Raw genomic sequence first — 17,247 nt, forward strand, 5'->3', positions numbered from 1 at the left:
AGCGTAGCATTTACAACCAGACATATCTGCTTCTAATACATTTCAAATTCGCTTAGTTATAGTGACACCGGCTCTTTGGGATTCAAGTGAGGTAGCAAATTTCTTCCTGACAGGAATGTTTTCAACATTAAGTCTTGTATGAGCTACACGCTGACTGATGTAGGGTTCAGTTAGTAACAGATCTATACTTTTTCTCACTATACAGGAAACAAACTTTACTATTGTATTCCATGCAATTTTAAAATGTTGTCTTGTCAAAATCCAGTGTTTTTCCACGAGTCTAGTGTTCTCTGATAGAACAAATGTTTCCTTTGAATTGTTGAGCAGTGTCATATCAAATGTTTTATAAATGTTCCTCAATCAGAATTGTTGTTTCCGTCAATTCAGAATAACCCACCTGTCTCGATCATTAATAATCTCATACACCTACTGAACACGTAGGAGAAAAAACAGGAGATGTCAAATTTATTCATTCATTTGCAATTTCAAATTAACTTTTCTGAACTATTCTGAACATTTTCTTTGCAAACGTGTAACAAAGACAAGTGTTGCTTTCGATTTTTCTTTTTTCAACCAATATGACGCCTGCACCTGAAAAAGGAGACTTCGGCCACAGACATTAGTTGCAGGCTTTATTGGTTTGTCTGTGGTGCGGGGATAGTACAACCTTGTTGGGAAAAAAATGGCGTCTGTGCTTCTAAGAAATTACCCTGGCTCGGTGGAGTTGATAATGCAGCTCGCTGAGAACCTACAGCAGAACTTATTCAGCAGTTTAGTGAGAAAAGATTCACATTTCATGACCATGAAATGATGTGTTAGTGTAACAAAACAAGTCATTTACATTCTACACACTAGTCAGCCTGCATTCTCTTTTCTATAGTGAATAATCCTTCTCTGTGGCAATTTTATCTTCTTTTGTCCTGTTATAGGTTTTTCAAAGTTGTGGCCAACCAAAGCCGTCAGCAAAAGGCAGGTCTGCACGGGGCATCTCCGATGTGTTCAGTGCCCGCTACAGGCCCTACACCCCCGAACAGAGACCAACCACAGCAGCTGGAACAAGTCTGGATAGACTGGTATGAACAAAGACAAGATCACAGCACTTGCATCACTAATATGGATATGAAAAAATACAACTTAAAATTGCGATAAAGACAACAATTAACTGTAGAATCTAAAGTGATAAAACAAGCTTTTTTAATCGAGAAGTATTTGTATGAAGGGACCAATGTATTCCTTCACCAATGCCCCACATTACTATTAGTTTTCACAAAATCCAACTGATAGTCTTTGTGTAAGCCTACAGGGAAAATAAAAGACCGACCAACAAAAAGACGAACAAAATTGAAAAAATTTTGGAAAATGATGCTGAACACTCATGCTTTCTCACTTATTTAAAAAAACTCAACTGATTTTTTCAGAGCTGCACAGAAGTGAGTTCTTGATATATCATTGGTAGAGGCAGACTTGGCGCAGGCATGCTGTTCTTAAGGTCGACTTACCGGCCCGTTAGTCCAAAGGCCAAAATAGAGGCTTGCTCATATACTCCATATAGCCTCCAGGTGCTGTGTGACTTCCACCACTTCTGTACTCTGTGAAATATTTCCATTTCTCACACTTACTGTCAGCAGAGAACTCACAAAAGAACAAGCATCTCAACATAATCAGCCTGGACGTGCATTCCACATAGTGTTGTAAAGGCATGATGGTAACAAAAAACCCTTCTAACAGATTAATGAATTTATTTTGTTCCAGAAACCATCTATACCTCAGCCTGGAATTTGAATTGTGTTGATTAATAAAGAGGCTTTAACAGATTCACCATCCTCCCACAAAACCTCAAGATAATAGAAAAATCCCAAGGCATTAATTGAAGCTCGTAATGGGCCTATTGCTCCACCCTTTGCTATTGAAATACAATGTGTAGGAGGCTGACAGTGTCTGGCTTCTGTATAACACAACTCAGAAACCCTCACGTTGACATGATGTTAAACAAAGTCTCACAGCCCACGACTGTTCGTCGCTTCAGCTTTGTTCTTTAAAGTATAGGCTGGCAGTGTTTTCATGAGCTCACAAGTGCATGCTTAATATTACAGTGTAGGTAAAATACCATAATCTCAATATGTCTTCCAACCGATGCGGCCATGTAGGTTGTTGTCCTTAATACTCTTAAATATGATCCATCCTGTAAAGCAACCCCCCTACAAATATTAAAAGGAAATACAATAATATGAGCGTTTCCACATCAGAGCATATTTCATTTTCAAGTCTTTTGTTTAAGAAGCAACAAAAGCTTTATAAAAAAGGAAGGAGGGCAGTGGATGAACCAGTGCCTTGAACCATATGCCCTCATGTGGTACAATCTCAGAACCAGCATAACCAGCACATTTAGTCAAAAAAATACACCACTTATTTATTAAATTGACTTTTGTCACTTCCCGACTGTGTTTAGCCAATAACATTACCAAATAAAGACATTCTTTTTGCAACACTGCCATCACCTTCATAGACACCAATTTTCTGGTTGCCTTGTTTAACGCAGCACATTACAATGAAACATTGTTAGTTCCTGGATGGCATAAAATCCCTGTGTTTAGATTTGAGAACATTTATAGTTAGAGATATAAAACTCTTCATGCGACCACCACCACTATGGACATCATTTTTACACTTCACGTGCAGCTGCTCTCGCAACAATAAACAGATGTGCATTCTGTAAAATAATATGTGCCTGCTTGAACGTACAACCCATAATGTACCTTTTAAGATATTTTTTATCAGAAGTTTAAATGAATCGTTGAAAATTAAACCAAACTTATGTAAAAATAAGCAGTTGCATAAGGATGACAACAAATCTTCAAATGCTCAGTTTAATGAAAAGATCATGTTGCTCAATCTTGAATTCCTTCAAATTCTACTGAAAGACATTTCACTACTCTGCAGTGTGCGAGGGCTTGGGCCGGATGTTCGTAAGCCACATCTTTTGCATGCCATGACATTGTCCTCTAGTTGCTCCATTAAAAGAATGCTTCTTTATGTAATCCACCATCTAACTGGTAAATCCATTTATCAAGAACATTATTGTCCTTGTGAATAAAAGGTACTGTTGATAATCTCATGCTCCATAAATTGTTCAGCAGGATTAAAATGGAAAATATGCCAGAACAGAAAAGCGATTAAATGCTGCAGTGTATTGTGACAGTCTTTATGAGTAGTCTACACTCTTAAGCTGCAATTGTAAGAAATAAATACATTATGTACACTACAGTGGTTGCATGAAACATGGTCTTTCAAATGTCCTAAATGTACCATATGTTTATAGAAAGCCCATCTTTTAGAAATCTTACTCTTTTACTAATTTACTACTAATTCTTTTATTATTTTCATAACATGTACATAAAAAGGTGGGTTAAAGCACATTTGAACATACCCCACCAGTTTCTCTGTTTTAATAATTTATGATTAGATACACTCATGCCCACTGTTTGTCAAAGATGTTAAAAGATTTTCACAGAAAACTGAACTGGGTTGCTCGTGATAATACTACGGAATGTACAATTTCCTTGTGTAAATACCAGGTTAGGTACAACACTGAAATATATAGCCTCTGTGGTGCACACCTAAGTATTGAGTATTTTCTATTTGGCTAAGCTCATTTAATTGAACTGAATCTGATTAACAGTTTCTATTGGACCTCCTCAGACTAATTATACACACTGTGCTTTGTGTGTAGGTCTTGATGGATGCATTGATCAGATTTGATAGCAGCAGATTTTAAACTGATATTACGCCACTTCATTGTGAATCAAATGGTACGAGGTGCGAGAGCTCAATGGCTGGTGAATAGAATATTTCACCAGCATCATTTATCATTTAACTTTTTGCTTCACTAACTAATAGAGCCTCTTTTGCTCCTTTTCTATCTCACAGTCTCTGTATTTCTTCGATGTCCAATTAAATCTCTTTCTTCTTCATTTCTCTGCTGCTCCCAGAGGGTTGTCTGGAGGACAATGCAACACAGCGTAAGCCTTCCATTCCTCCTCTTGCTTTCACCAAGACATCTGTCTTGTGCTGTTTCTTTAATCAAGTTGTCCATTGCACTTCACCTATTTACATTATTCAACATTTGGCATTGATTGCTTGTTTCAGACATGACTATTTATTTTGCTTGCATTATATTAAGATACATAGAATTCTGTCTCTTGTCTAAAATACTTTAGACTGTCTACATGGTGGTTCTGTTGTTCTGTAGGTGCCCTACAGCAGAAAAAATTAGTTTGAATCTCTGCCATCATTCTTCCTGTTTATATTTTCTATTTGGGTTCACTTCAGGTTTCCCCACTATTCAGGGAAAAGCTGCTCAGGTGGATTTGAGGCTTCAAATATTTTGCCTGTATTGTAGGCATGATGAGCATATGTTGGTGTAACCCTTTGACAGGATAGCAAATAATCCAGTATCTTTCCTTAACTTCCCCCTCAGTGCATGCTGGGAAATGCTTGTCCACCTTGGGTTACGTAAAGAGATATTTTGTGTTGTTTTTGCTTGAAGTTTTGCATGATTGTTATGGTTTCCATGTATGGGAGTAGGCAGGCTAAACAGATTTTTTTTGGCCTGTCAAATTACTGTTGTTCAGGAGAATCTGAAGTTGTTTTTTTAGCAAGATTCTGGAATGTTGTACATGTGTCTGGTAGTTCAAAACTGAGAGGGTTTTGAATAAAAGAGACTAAATTTGATATTGACCAACTTTCAATTAATTGTGAGTTTAAATTATTTGCAAATGATTATAGCTATTTGTTGCACTCCTGTAGATTTAAGGTTTTCTACACAAATGTTCTTAGCCTCCCTATCCTCTCTCTTTCACACACAGACACATTTGTCAATTACAATTTCCAATTTTGAGGCTTTTTCCAGACCCTTTCGGCATTTCTTTTTTCTTTTCAAAAAGGTACCCGCTGAATAATGTTGCAACATTTTTAATGAACATTATTTATTTTTTGTGTTGGACAGTCCTTCTCTGCCCCTTTCTCTTTCAAGTACAGAGATTTAGACTTTGTATTGGTACATTGCATAATGATAAATTAGGCACGCTGCAGTAGTTCAATAAACAATAAGCCTTATGACAGCTAACAAGGACATTAATATAAGTGAAAGAAAGGCAAATTATGAAATTGTGTTGCTTCTAATGTAATAACAACATAAAAATATATCAAATAAGCTAATGACAAAGTACCGACATCTTACCCAATAACAGATCAATGAAAATTTAGGTGATGAAGATTTTTTATGTCAGTCAATGAATTGTCGACTTTTAGGGTCACAAATCATTTCTCTTGTTAAACTGTCTGACTACAAGTTAATTTTGCAAACTGTATGACAGCAGATGGTGAAAACAAAGTTGAGCGAGCCAGGAGACAACCAATCAAGTGTCAACATTTCCGGTATCGTCCAAACCAGTAGAAAGTGGATACGCCATCATTCTTACGATTCCAAATATATGTGACCGCATATGATTTAATTTTGTCTCGTCGAGACTCTTTCTTTGGTTCAAAACAGTGCTAAACAGAGCATGAACAGTAAAAGAGACTAAACAGGGCAGGCAGTGTCATCAGCTGGTGGGCAGAGAATTGGTTGGATCAAATTAGCATTTTTGTAGCTACCCACACAATGAATTAGAAAAAAAGGTATCATCAGTCATCAAGACATTTTAAAGCTGTGAGAAGGTTTTCAGCTTAAAAACTTTTAAATGTACAATTTTGAGAAAAAGTGTTTTAGGGGATTAATAGCTACTGGAGTGACGTTAATCTTCTTCTTAAAAGTGACACAATTGATTTGAAAAAAAAATAGTGTAATCCAGGAATTCTGTAGGCAGAGTACGTAAGTAAGCATGTAACTCCAATCTGTATCTCTTGTTGAGATAAACCGCTGGTTTAGTATAAACAGTAGTTTTGCAACATTAGGTCCAGCGTGTGTTCTATGTTGACATGATTTTAGAAGGGTTAGAAGACTGTTATTGGATCTACAACAACTTTTACATGCTATATTTATTCATCCAATTATTAGCACATGAGTGATGGAAGATTTCTGAGAGAAATTATTCTCTGCTTGGTCACTTCAGCAAATTTTTCTGAAAGTACATTACTTTCAGTTTCTCAAATGCTCACAGCAATGGTGCGATGGATGTCCTGAGGGGATTCAATCACTGATTCATTTGACTCTTTTCTAAAGATCCTTAATGGGTTGTTTGTTGTTGAGCATGGTTGAAATGGGGATGCAGTTGGAAAGAAAGCAAATCGGTCATTAGCAGTAGCCAGGCCTTTCTCCACACTCCATTTAACTTTGTTTTAGTAGGGGGCCAGGGCCAGGAAACGATCTGGCAGGAAACATTTTTTCTCAGAAGAAAAACTGTTAAATGAATTACCAGTGTCTTCAATCAATAACAGTAATCCTGTGCCACCGATGTAAAGCCCACTTAAGAGTTTATATGTTATTATAGCCACACTATACTGAAAGGACTAAACAGATTAAATGAAAAACACCGTCAATCTGATTGCAGTAAGAAAACCGAATGCTGAACAGCTTTCCGCCTGTGAATGACTGTCAAAGTTATTGTTCCCATATGAAACTTTCTTCTGGCCAGAATAATCAGTCATAGAGCAATTGCTCTGCTTGTTACGTCTGCAGACACCACAGCCAATTATGATCAGTGGTAGCACAGTCAAATTGGTTGAATCCATGAGTCATGCCAGAAAATGGATTCAGTTACTGCTCTATTGGAATTCTGGCATATAATACAGATCTTTCTCAATAGTTTGCTCTTTAATAGCCGTCGAAAGTGCAAATCAGCAGGCAGAAAACGAACAAGTATTAAGACTAGTTAATCACACTGGCATGCTAATTCAGTATACTTGGCATGCAGAGCTGACGTTTTAGCAGCAGTAGCAACCATGGGGCATGAGTTGCATTTCTAAACTCTTCTAAATTGTGCTGACGTAGATAAGGGGGGGATTTTAGAGCTTGGCTTCTTAAACAGATCAACAAGTAACAACAACACTGACTATAGCTGCAGCTATGCCATCCAAAAACTTGGTGAAAAAGTGTATACTTAGCATGTTTAAAAGAGACATGTATGTACACAATACCTTCTTTTATGTGTCGAAATTTGCATACCGTGTACTGGATAAGATGCTGTTTTGAGGTATTTACCACTGATACAGGGACTCAAGCCAAATTTAGATTACATGATTGTCAGTGTCGTATTCTGCACACCTAATGACGTACTTGTCTTCAGGAGTTTTGAAGTCTTATTATGTTCACTTTACATGACTGATCAGCATCTGGGGGGGGGTCACATATCTCAAGGTTTGTTACCACACTTAACCCCTGACTTGTCTGACTGACTTTTTTGAAGCGGTTATCTTATCATTAGTGATACAGTGACACATTAGTGATACATTAGTGATACAGAAGCATGAGTGTTCTCTTCAAATCTCAACCAAGTCCGGACTGTGTTATTGAGCCTCACTAATCACTTCTATGAAGCAATTCACACATAGCGATTGGTGACTGCCAGTTGGATGCCGATTTGCCTGAGAGTGAACTTGGCTTTACAGGATTTCTGCTGATAAAATTTAGATTTGAGAGATCTGACGTAACTGCTACAAATTGTACTGAGATTTTCTGTGGATTCAGTGTAGTGTTTTGGTGGCCATAGATGGGGGGCACAGGTTGTTTCTTTTAGTCTTTGTTCTTTTATTGTTGCAACACAAATGTCTGTTCACTGTGAATTCAATTAAAAAGTGGGCTGAAGAACCAGCTCATCTCACAGGGCCTTTTTACATCTTCATTTGATGCCTTTTAGAAATAAGCTTATAGAAATTGGATGGTATAAAATGAGTTTTCTCAGTATTAACCTCCATGGCTAAATAGAGGGTAGTGAATCAGTCCATTCAGAGGTAATTTTGTCTGTCAAAAGAGATAAATTTGTGACAGTGACTGATGTGTAATTAGCCATGCTCGCTAGACAGAAACCTTTCTCTGAATGAATATAGATTAATGTAGGAGGAACACGGAAGAGGAGGGTGGCTGCCTGCTAATTCCTTATTGTTTGATAGCAACATTTTTACTCTTTATCATTACATCCATGCCTTTCCTCACACATAGTTCTCTGCAGTTAATTAGGGGTGGATTCTATTATATCCTTTGTACGTTTATCCACCACCTCTTTAGCTCTACCTTACTATGTCTTATGCTCAGCTGTACACAATAAACCCTCTGCTCACCATTATTTCCACGCTTTGCTCAATTATCAGGTCACACTCTAAATTGTTCCTCACAGATGTGCTTGCTGGGAATTCTACTGCTCCAGCCTCACAAAAAAATACAATGGAACAAAAATGAAGTTTACAAAGATGACCAAGCAGCCGTCTGTGTCATTGGAAAAAAAATGGGTTTGACACCTGTTGTGGTGGGCAGCTGTTTGGGGAAATGTGCACAGTATGGTGCATGCTGCAGGGAGGAATGCTGTTCAATCACAAAACTGCGGTAATGTTTTGTTGTCTGGTAGTTTGCAGGGGCCTCGAGTGTAAAACACTGTGCAACTTTCATACTGCAAGAGGGCTTAGTTACAAAAATTGAGAAGGGTTAGGGATATGATATGAAATATCCATATGTATGAAAATGTGCGCGCACCTGATCCCATGCACTTTTCATTTTTAAGTGCCTATGAACATGAAATTGATGCACTTGCAAGTACATGTGCATTAGTTCTGCCCAAAAATGACAATGAAAATGATGATAATACACGCCTTTTGTCACCTATTGTCCAACTAACAAGAGCAAATCCCGCTGCCAAGAACAAGAGGATCACATTTTTTGTTGTTTATCCTTTGGATCAGTAACAAACAGAAAATACTGAAGTGGTCATTGTTGCATTAGAGACAGCTGGCTGAGAGAGATGCACAGATAACATAATGTTTAAAGAAAAAAACTGAGTCTGACTTAAAAGTGGACGTCAAAAAAGGGTATACAGAATGTTGCATGGCAGACCAGTAGGAAAGCTAGATCTGACTACACATGAAGAGACAGTGGCTGTAATTTTGCTTCTAATTTGCAAGTAGAAAATGTAACACAACAGTCATACAAAGGTGACAATTACTGTCATAGATTATGAAGTGGAACTAAGGAATCTGGTACCAGGGAGACAGAGCTACAGGCCCATCTTAGTCAGGCAGACTCAAAGAAAAGAGGAGAGGGGGACCAGCAGACTGTGTTGTTCTCATGGGGACCTGCTGCAACCTTAGTCCCAGCGGGGGACCGGCCATCTGGTTGACTTCTCACAAATGCTATAGCAGAGCAAAATGAATACCAAGCTATGCAAGGCAATTGTAATTAGTTATAGAGGAATGATGTATTTGGAAGCATAAGTAGTCCATTAAAGTAACTAGTTAAAAAAAGTCATGCAATCATTTTTTTTTTTTTAAGATTGTTTATATCATATCCTAAGAATAATAGCGTCTAGCAGCTCCATTTGTCGGGAGGTTTGCTTTTCTCGAGAGATGTAGTGGTGCACCTCACCTCCTCTTCTGCGCCTTGCCAATGTGTAGTCCTTCACGAATATTGTCTGACAAGCACGATTGTGGCAAAAGAAGCCATCTCCGCTGTGAGAAACTGCATTCAGCAGGTTATGGAAGCAAGTTATGGATAGTGTGGATGAAGTGGAATTTGCCTCCATGCCATCCTTGGAAAGGATGATGCCAGGTGAAGTTTGACTCTGATGTTAATCTGAATTCTTGTAGATTATCAGACCAATTGTGTATTTGCTTACATAATTAAGATTTTGAGCTAGACAACAGTTTGCATACGGTTTGCACATTCATGACAGCTCAAGACTTTGCTACTCTTAACACATTCTAAATAATAGCTCATTTTGATACATACTGAACTGTGTGTGGAGGCTGATGCATGTAGCCTTTTATAGATGAGGCCTCATCTCCTCTGCCTGATTTCTGTGTGACCCCATTTAAGCTTTGCTGCTACCTTTTCTGGGACCTCTTAGACTGCAGTGCAAGAGTGCTGCATGATAAAATCTGAGAAAAAAAAAATTGCGAAAATCCACGGTTTTCAAAATGCTTTGAGATGTCTCAACACCACGCTGTCATATTTCCATCTCACTGACTGTCAACTGCAATGAGCATCAAAGACAGCTTTTCACATGCAGATAATTAAACACCCGAATAACCAAACACAAATTTGAGAAATGTGCATCTCTCACATTGATTATTTTAACTTTAACCACTGCGATGGGAGAAAAGACTTTAACGCGCTGCATCTGTGTTATCTACGGACATTTAATGATGAAGCGCCTTCACAAAATTCTTTTTAAGTCTAGTACTGTGATCATCCAACACTTTTCATCAAACATCATTTGTTGCATTTTAGATCAAATATATCTAAGAAGAAAAAACATTAATCACCATGATGTTTCATGTTGATGACATGTATACTGCTCAGCAGCACTTTGGTCAGTCAGTTTGGACAGTCTGATTAATTAAATGAGCATTAGAGTCTATCATGTAGCAGCGATATGAAGTGTTCTCGTGATCTAATCCTTTGGATTGCCAAAATGCAACATGGCTTCTTCATTCACTGGATCCAGTTAATACTTTATCATGACTCACCCTTCTGAACTCACACCAGAATTTTTTTTTACTCCCTGCAAACATTGTATTTTGTCTGGTTCAGTGTAAATGAGTCATTTCCCAGCTCAAGGTAAATTTAGGCCCAAACCGGTCTACAAAACCAGGTTTCTTTACTCTCTGTGCAGCTTGAATGAAGATGCTGCCAAAAAAGCCATGACAAGCACTGGGATCCGCCTTGGCTTCAGCCTCTGAGCTTGTCATCAGACTATTTAGCCTGCGACTGTTTCCCTTGACGCTGTATGGTTATCACACTGCCGAAAGGTAGAAGGTTTCTGCCTTCATTTATCACAGCAGAACCATGAGAGCTTAACTCATCAACATAGGTAGGCATGCAAGCTAAAATAGATCACAATGTGTTCAAGAAAATCCTATTTAATGCATTATTCAACGCAGCTAATCACAAAATGCAGGGCCATTGTGCCTAAAGTAACTTAACCCAATTGCTGTAAGCATAATAAGGAAGTGACCATTTATGCTGCTTCCCTGAGGAGATTTTGTTACTTTTTAAAAACCTGCATCATCTACGTTTTGTATAGTTTAAATACCCTAGTGCAGAGAGACAGGTGATCCCATAAGCTGGTTTGCCGGTACATCAGAACTATAGGCTTGAACTGATCCCAGTCGGTCCTTGGATATTTATAAGTGTTACATAACAAAATTTGGGGAATTTTTACCACAGTGGTACAGTAGCAGCTTTGTTCATGCGATGTGTCTGTTTTGGCGCATAAAGTTAAAAAATCTTAATAGAGCAGTGTTTTGTATTTCTGTTTTGCTTTTGGATTCTGTGCTCCGAAGACAAGCGCCTTCACCTGTCAGATTTTTGCACAGAAACGCCTCGTGTTTCATTTCTAACATTCGAAGTTGCATCACTCAAGGGTTCAGCACACTGGCAGCATTACGCATTAAATTAATTTGTTAGTTTGAGTTGCGTTTGTAAATTTACTTTGCAGAGGAGCATCTGGTTGTAAACTTTTTTTTCCTCCCTCCCAAATGCTATGTTTACCCTTGGGACAGGACACAAAACCAGCTGTGTATGAAACTTCCATCTGTGCTTACATTAGTCAGGTCACGGTTTGTTTAGCATGAACGTGCTGTACTAAAACTGCTTAGCGTCTGTATCATTTGAGGTTCATTTCGTCCCTTTTCAGAAACATGACTTAAACTTTAAATAAACCAATATGAAATTATACCGTATAATGTTTTGTAAGATTTTCAGTCCATTACAATGGTTTTGAATCCTTAGAATAACTATATATGTTTATTATTCTAATATGTATTAGTCATTTTAATATTATCAAAGTTGTTTATGTGTATTTTGTGTAATTTTTCTATTGAATGTGACAGTTTTTAGCGGAATAACAGTTTATGTTTAAACAGTTTAAACCAGGAAGCCCCTCAGCAGTGGAAGAGGGAAGCATATAGCATATTTTGTAATAATAGTTTTTTTGAGTAGCTTTGTTAGGGGAATAATGTGACTCTGGTGTATCTGGTTTAAAAATAAGAAGCACAAGGATGTCATCTTGGACTTGCTTGAAAAGTTTTTTTTTTTTCATCAACAATAACTAGATTCCATGTTTTACATATCAGGGTTTGTTACTTCATATGCTTCAGTTATATTTTAACCGTAAGACGCTATTCTCAGTGTAAACACAGTGATATTTGCAGTTCTATTAATAAATGTATGGAATGCACATTCATGCACACACACACACACACACAGTAGTGTAAAAACCACAGTGTTACTGGGCAAAGCTGTTGTCATGCAGCTAATGTGTGACTTGCATGCCAAGAATACTTCTGTATCATGTATACAATCATTACCTTTTACAGGTAATGATTCACTGGCTTTTACAGCCAGTGACTAGTGTTTATACATGAAGAAGAATCCTTTGGTGCATCTTTGTACACCTCCCCCACAAACTTTCAAACTTTAGAAACCTTATCATAATTAAGGGAATAATGTTGTTTTAACTTGTCCAGCAAAGTATTATTGCCAATGGAAAAAAGTTGAAATATGTCATTTTGAAGGAAAGTGGAGCCTTAGAGAGACTTTAAGTGCAAACTGATCCTCTACCACTTTCCTTATTACAGCCACTCCTAAAAGCAACCCATACTGGATAGAAATGTTGTTTTCCACGTCCACTCAACTCAACATCTGTTTGTAGTAGCTGCTCTTTCGATAGAAATGAAAATGGCCTGTTCTAAGGGCCAGTGGACTCTTGGTCTTGCTACACTACAACAGTTGACAGGTTGGACTTCCCTCTCCTTCCCCTTCACCTGTGACACTCCATCTGCAAAACACTTAATATTCTTGATGATTGCCAGAGTTTCAGGCTCTTGGACTTTTTTATATTTCTGTGCACTTATGTATTACCTTCATCCTCTGTGTGCTTGTCATAGCGTGTGCCAGCTGGAAAATTCTGCCTTTAAGCACTGTGATGAGGACCTAACTATTTTCCCTATTCAAGGCATTTTCCCTTTTCAGCCATCACTAGTGATTACTAGTGATTCCTCAACTAGAAATCACAAATCCTGTATATAAAAACAAATGAGGGCAGTAGTAAAAAAAAAAAAAAAGGTCTAAATTCCTTATGAAACATTTTAACCCACTGAACATACGCGAGTCTTTTGCAAGAACAACCAGACAACACAGATTAGCATGTTTCAACTGGTAGTATAACTATTGGTCATGAATTATCCAGTACTTCACTCTGATTGTTATATTCAATTTGGCATATCCTATGTACTTAATTAATTGCACAGTTTACTAAGCTTAATATGAGGCCGTTTCTGAGGATTTACAATTGTCAATAACCTTTTAAAAGCTTTCAAAAGTCTCTTGTCAATTATGTTTTATGACTTAAGGTACTCAAAATGTATACTCAAGCAACAGATATTTTCGACTAAACAAGAAATTATGATAATACAATAATCAGATTTGATTAAGAGCAGCCTTGCAATATGAGTCAGCAAACCAAAACAGATTTCAAATTTTCGTTTTAAATAGCAAAACTTGGATTGTTGCCCCAACGTAAATGATATGGCTTTTTAAAAAGAGAAAAAGAAAAACAAACAGTGAGTAATTCAGCAATCTGTCAAATATATCCCTAAATAAATAATACTAGAACAAATGCAGATTTGTTGAGTTAGAAAATGCCCTTTTGGCAAATTTGAATGTATTGCTTTTGCCTTCATATATCAATTAAAAAAGCATCACATTTCAGTTCATATCAGCTTGTCTTGATTGTTATTTCTGTGGATATTTTCAAGTTGAGTATTTCCAGAATGTAGCACTTTAGGAAAAAGCCGCAGTCAGGCTTCTACCTGCATACAGAAAGAGTAAACACATTATTTCCTAATTTTAGCCTTCTGACACTGGCTTCCTCTTAAAATCTGTATAGATTTTTTTTTAATCAATAGTATTTAAACCCTGTTCTGGGCTTTTAATTCAGCATGAGCAGACCTTGAAATCTTGCACAGCTTATGTGACTGTTTGGACTCAGATCAGAGGGTTAGATCTGTTTGAGCTTTTGGAAGTCAAGTTACGCCACGGTGTGATTTTTTTTTAAAGCAAACGTTGCTTTAATTTCACTGTTTTGGCTTCCAGTGTTTGTGGGGTTTTGCTTTTATTCTATTTTATGTTTTATGAGTCATTCGAAAGAACTGACGAGCAGGTGGTGAGAGCTTTGCTTGAGATTGATAAACACCTCTCAAACACAACGAGTCATTGTGAATCACTTGGTTTCTGTTGATTAAATTGATTAAGATAGGCCATGTTAATGGTCCATGTGTGTCCGTAGACAGAGAATCGTTCTTGTTAAAAGAGACGTGAGCAGAGGCCAATCACGGCATTTAATCTTTGCTACAGTGAGTTACAGCTCTGTCTTAACTCTGTATACAGCTCTCCATGGTGACAGCCAGGCACTTATTCACAGAAAGCACAGTACTTATTCGTAGCACTGATCATCATTCAGGGGTAAACACTTCTGATGTGCTGAGAGAAAAGTTTAACACAACAATCAATCATGAAAAAAAACTCTCTGTGTATTACTCTGTTAGATTCTATCTAGCATCAACTGTGTAGTTGTAGCGAGTGGTTCTGACCTGTGAAAGGTTTAATTAAGATTAGTGGACACACATTAACATGCATTGCTTGAGTTTGCCCTACTTGCTGCATGCTCTGAATGCTCATCAACCACTTGACACCACTCCAAGGAACCAGCACACCCAGAATGAGACACATTAGGAAGAAGCTTTTTCTGAATGAAAACTTCCATTTAAGTGGTCACACAAGGAAATGAGAACATGGATTGGAACAGTAAAACAGCCCTTGTTTTTTCTGCATGTTTTATTTTTTCACAAGGTCTTTTCAGCATTGGCATATGGGCTGCACATAAATTGTTCAATCTAATTTCCAATAAATATCTCCCACATGAAACTGTTAACCTAAAAATGACCAAACGATTAGTTGAAAGTAAAATGCCTTTTAAGATGATTTTTCTTTCCCATTCTCATGAAACAGAGTTTAAAGGTTTCTGTTGTTAGTCGCCCTGTCATTCAGCATGTGAAGAGATGTCTTTGTAAATCGATTTCAAATTGGAAGTATAACTTATAATGGCCAACCATGCTCTCATTACCAATTAGTCGTGTAAATCCGTGTCAGACTTGAAGGGTGAATGTAAGCACAGGCACTTTGGGAGGCTTGGGGGCTAATCAGAAAATTGTTTTTTTTTTTGTTTTTTTTTGCAATAAGCTCACTATCCATGTGTGTTTTACTTAGAGAACATACTGGATTATTCAGGCTTGCAAAGCATTAGTTTGACTGCAAAAAAAACTTCTGGCTCTACAAGTAATAGCATGTATTGACTGTAGGCTTTTCATGATCAAATCTGTTTGGTAGATTGAAAAAGTGTGAGTTCATTCAACTGTAGGTGATGACATAACCTCAAGGATGTGAATGTGACCGGAAACTCTGCCATCTTTGTTATAAATTAAGTATCACCTCATTTAGACGATGACAATATTTGCAATGCTAAAGCATGTATTTCACATTGTGGATTGTAATGAGATGCTGATCATCTCTTAATCTTGGAACTATAAATGGAAATATAAAAAACAAAATGTCTTATTTCAATTAAACATTAATGCATTGAGTCCACAGGCCTTCATCCAGATCTGATCTGATATTAAAGATGAAGTTGTTTATGTTATTTTATCCACTTGATTTATATCAGTTAATGTAGACTAAAGACACATCTCATGTAACTTAACAGTTTAACAGCACTAGAGACAGCATCCTGCAGGTAAAACACCAGTGAAATGCCACTTAACAAAACAGATCTTAAAGTTATCATATGTATAGTATATGAATTCATTAGTTGTTGTTTTGTTTTTTTATCTCAATCACCTAAATCAATGTTTTCCATTAAACATTTGTAAGAAAAAAAACAATAAGCCTTAACCAGAGCCATCAACCATCTGCTTCATGACAGAGACAGAGAGAAACACAGTAAAGTTTCATGTTGGACTGCTTACTGTATGTGATCAATCATACCACTCTGTAATACTTTTATTGGAATGTGTTCCAACATGAGTCATAAATGGATTAATTTACATATGTTTATATTTGAGCTATCCTTTTTTCCAGTTCACCTAAAATATTCCTGCCTATAGCTGCCAGAATGGACAGTATCAATAAGACATCACCGTGTTATAATTCTAAAAATTGAGTAAAATAACCAGACACAATCTGGTCTTGTCCATATGTTGCTGTCAGTGCCAGGTTGCTGTGGGCCATGGTGAGTCAGAGCCACACCACTGTGTGTTAAACCTAACCAGCTTTGGTGTCTCCATGACAGGATTACCACATCAAATGTGAGGGCAGTCTCCTGCAGTGGCATCCTGTTATTACAGGCCCTTTCATGTCCAGTTAAGACCTGAGGCTTCACTGTATGCACTCTCCCAAATCCCTGTTATAACTGGGACATGATGAAGGTTCTGTTTGTCTGGACATAAGCACAAATGTGTTCACTTGTGGCCAGTTGTAAATGCATATGCATGTCTCCTGGATTATGTCCTTTTTATTTATACGTTGTTAGTGTTCACATGATCAGGACAAACAAACAGGATGTTGTTCACGAATCTCACAGTGACATTGTTGTAGACACAACTAACCAAAACTACTTGACATGAATTTGCTTTTGCCTAATTTGTTTATCTCTAAATAAAAGAACAAAGCAACAATTTAAAGATAGGGCAAAATGGAAAAAGGCAAATTGGAAACGAAGAGAATGAGTGTCAAGCAATACCCGCTTGACACTGATTCTAACTTCAAAGTGTGGCACATCCTTATGCATATTGAATTTCTCTTATTTTCTTTGCGTTTCTGTGGTTGAAGAAATATCAAACAACTGTAAGTTTATTAGGCATAATTTGATTTATGTGATCGTACGTGTAAGAAAAAACTGCTCATGCACTGGCACTTTCGTTTGATGCTAAGAACAGCTTTTGCACTGACTGAAAATGGCACCGGTTCCATTACTCACTACTGAC

General features: G+C 37.4%; 1 protein-coding gene across 1 annotated transcript in view; it reads left to right on the top strand.

Annotated features, from left to right (window-relative positions):
* The window catches only part of gpc6a (glypican 6a), a 129,694-nt gene that overhangs the window by 101,804 nt on the left and 10,643 nt on the right, over positions 1 to 17,247 (top strand). Inside the window, exons 6-7 of the mRNA XM_072380756.1 lie at positions 930 to 1,073; positions 3,990 to 4,019. Of these exons, the coding sequence (XP_072236857.1) occupies positions 930 to 1,073; positions 3,990 to 4,019 (174 nt within the window). The remainder of the gene's footprint in view (positions 1 to 929; positions 1,074 to 3,989; positions 4,020 to 17,247) is intronic.

This window comes from Leuresthes tenuis, unplaced genomic scaffold (genome assembly GCF_036924035.1).
Source record: "Leuresthes tenuis unplaced genomic scaffold, fLeuTen1.0.hap1 SCAF_2, whole genome shotgun sequence".
Classification (NCBI taxonomy): Eukaryota; Metazoa; Chordata; class Actinopteri; order Atheriniformes; family Atherinopsidae; genus Leuresthes; species Leuresthes tenuis.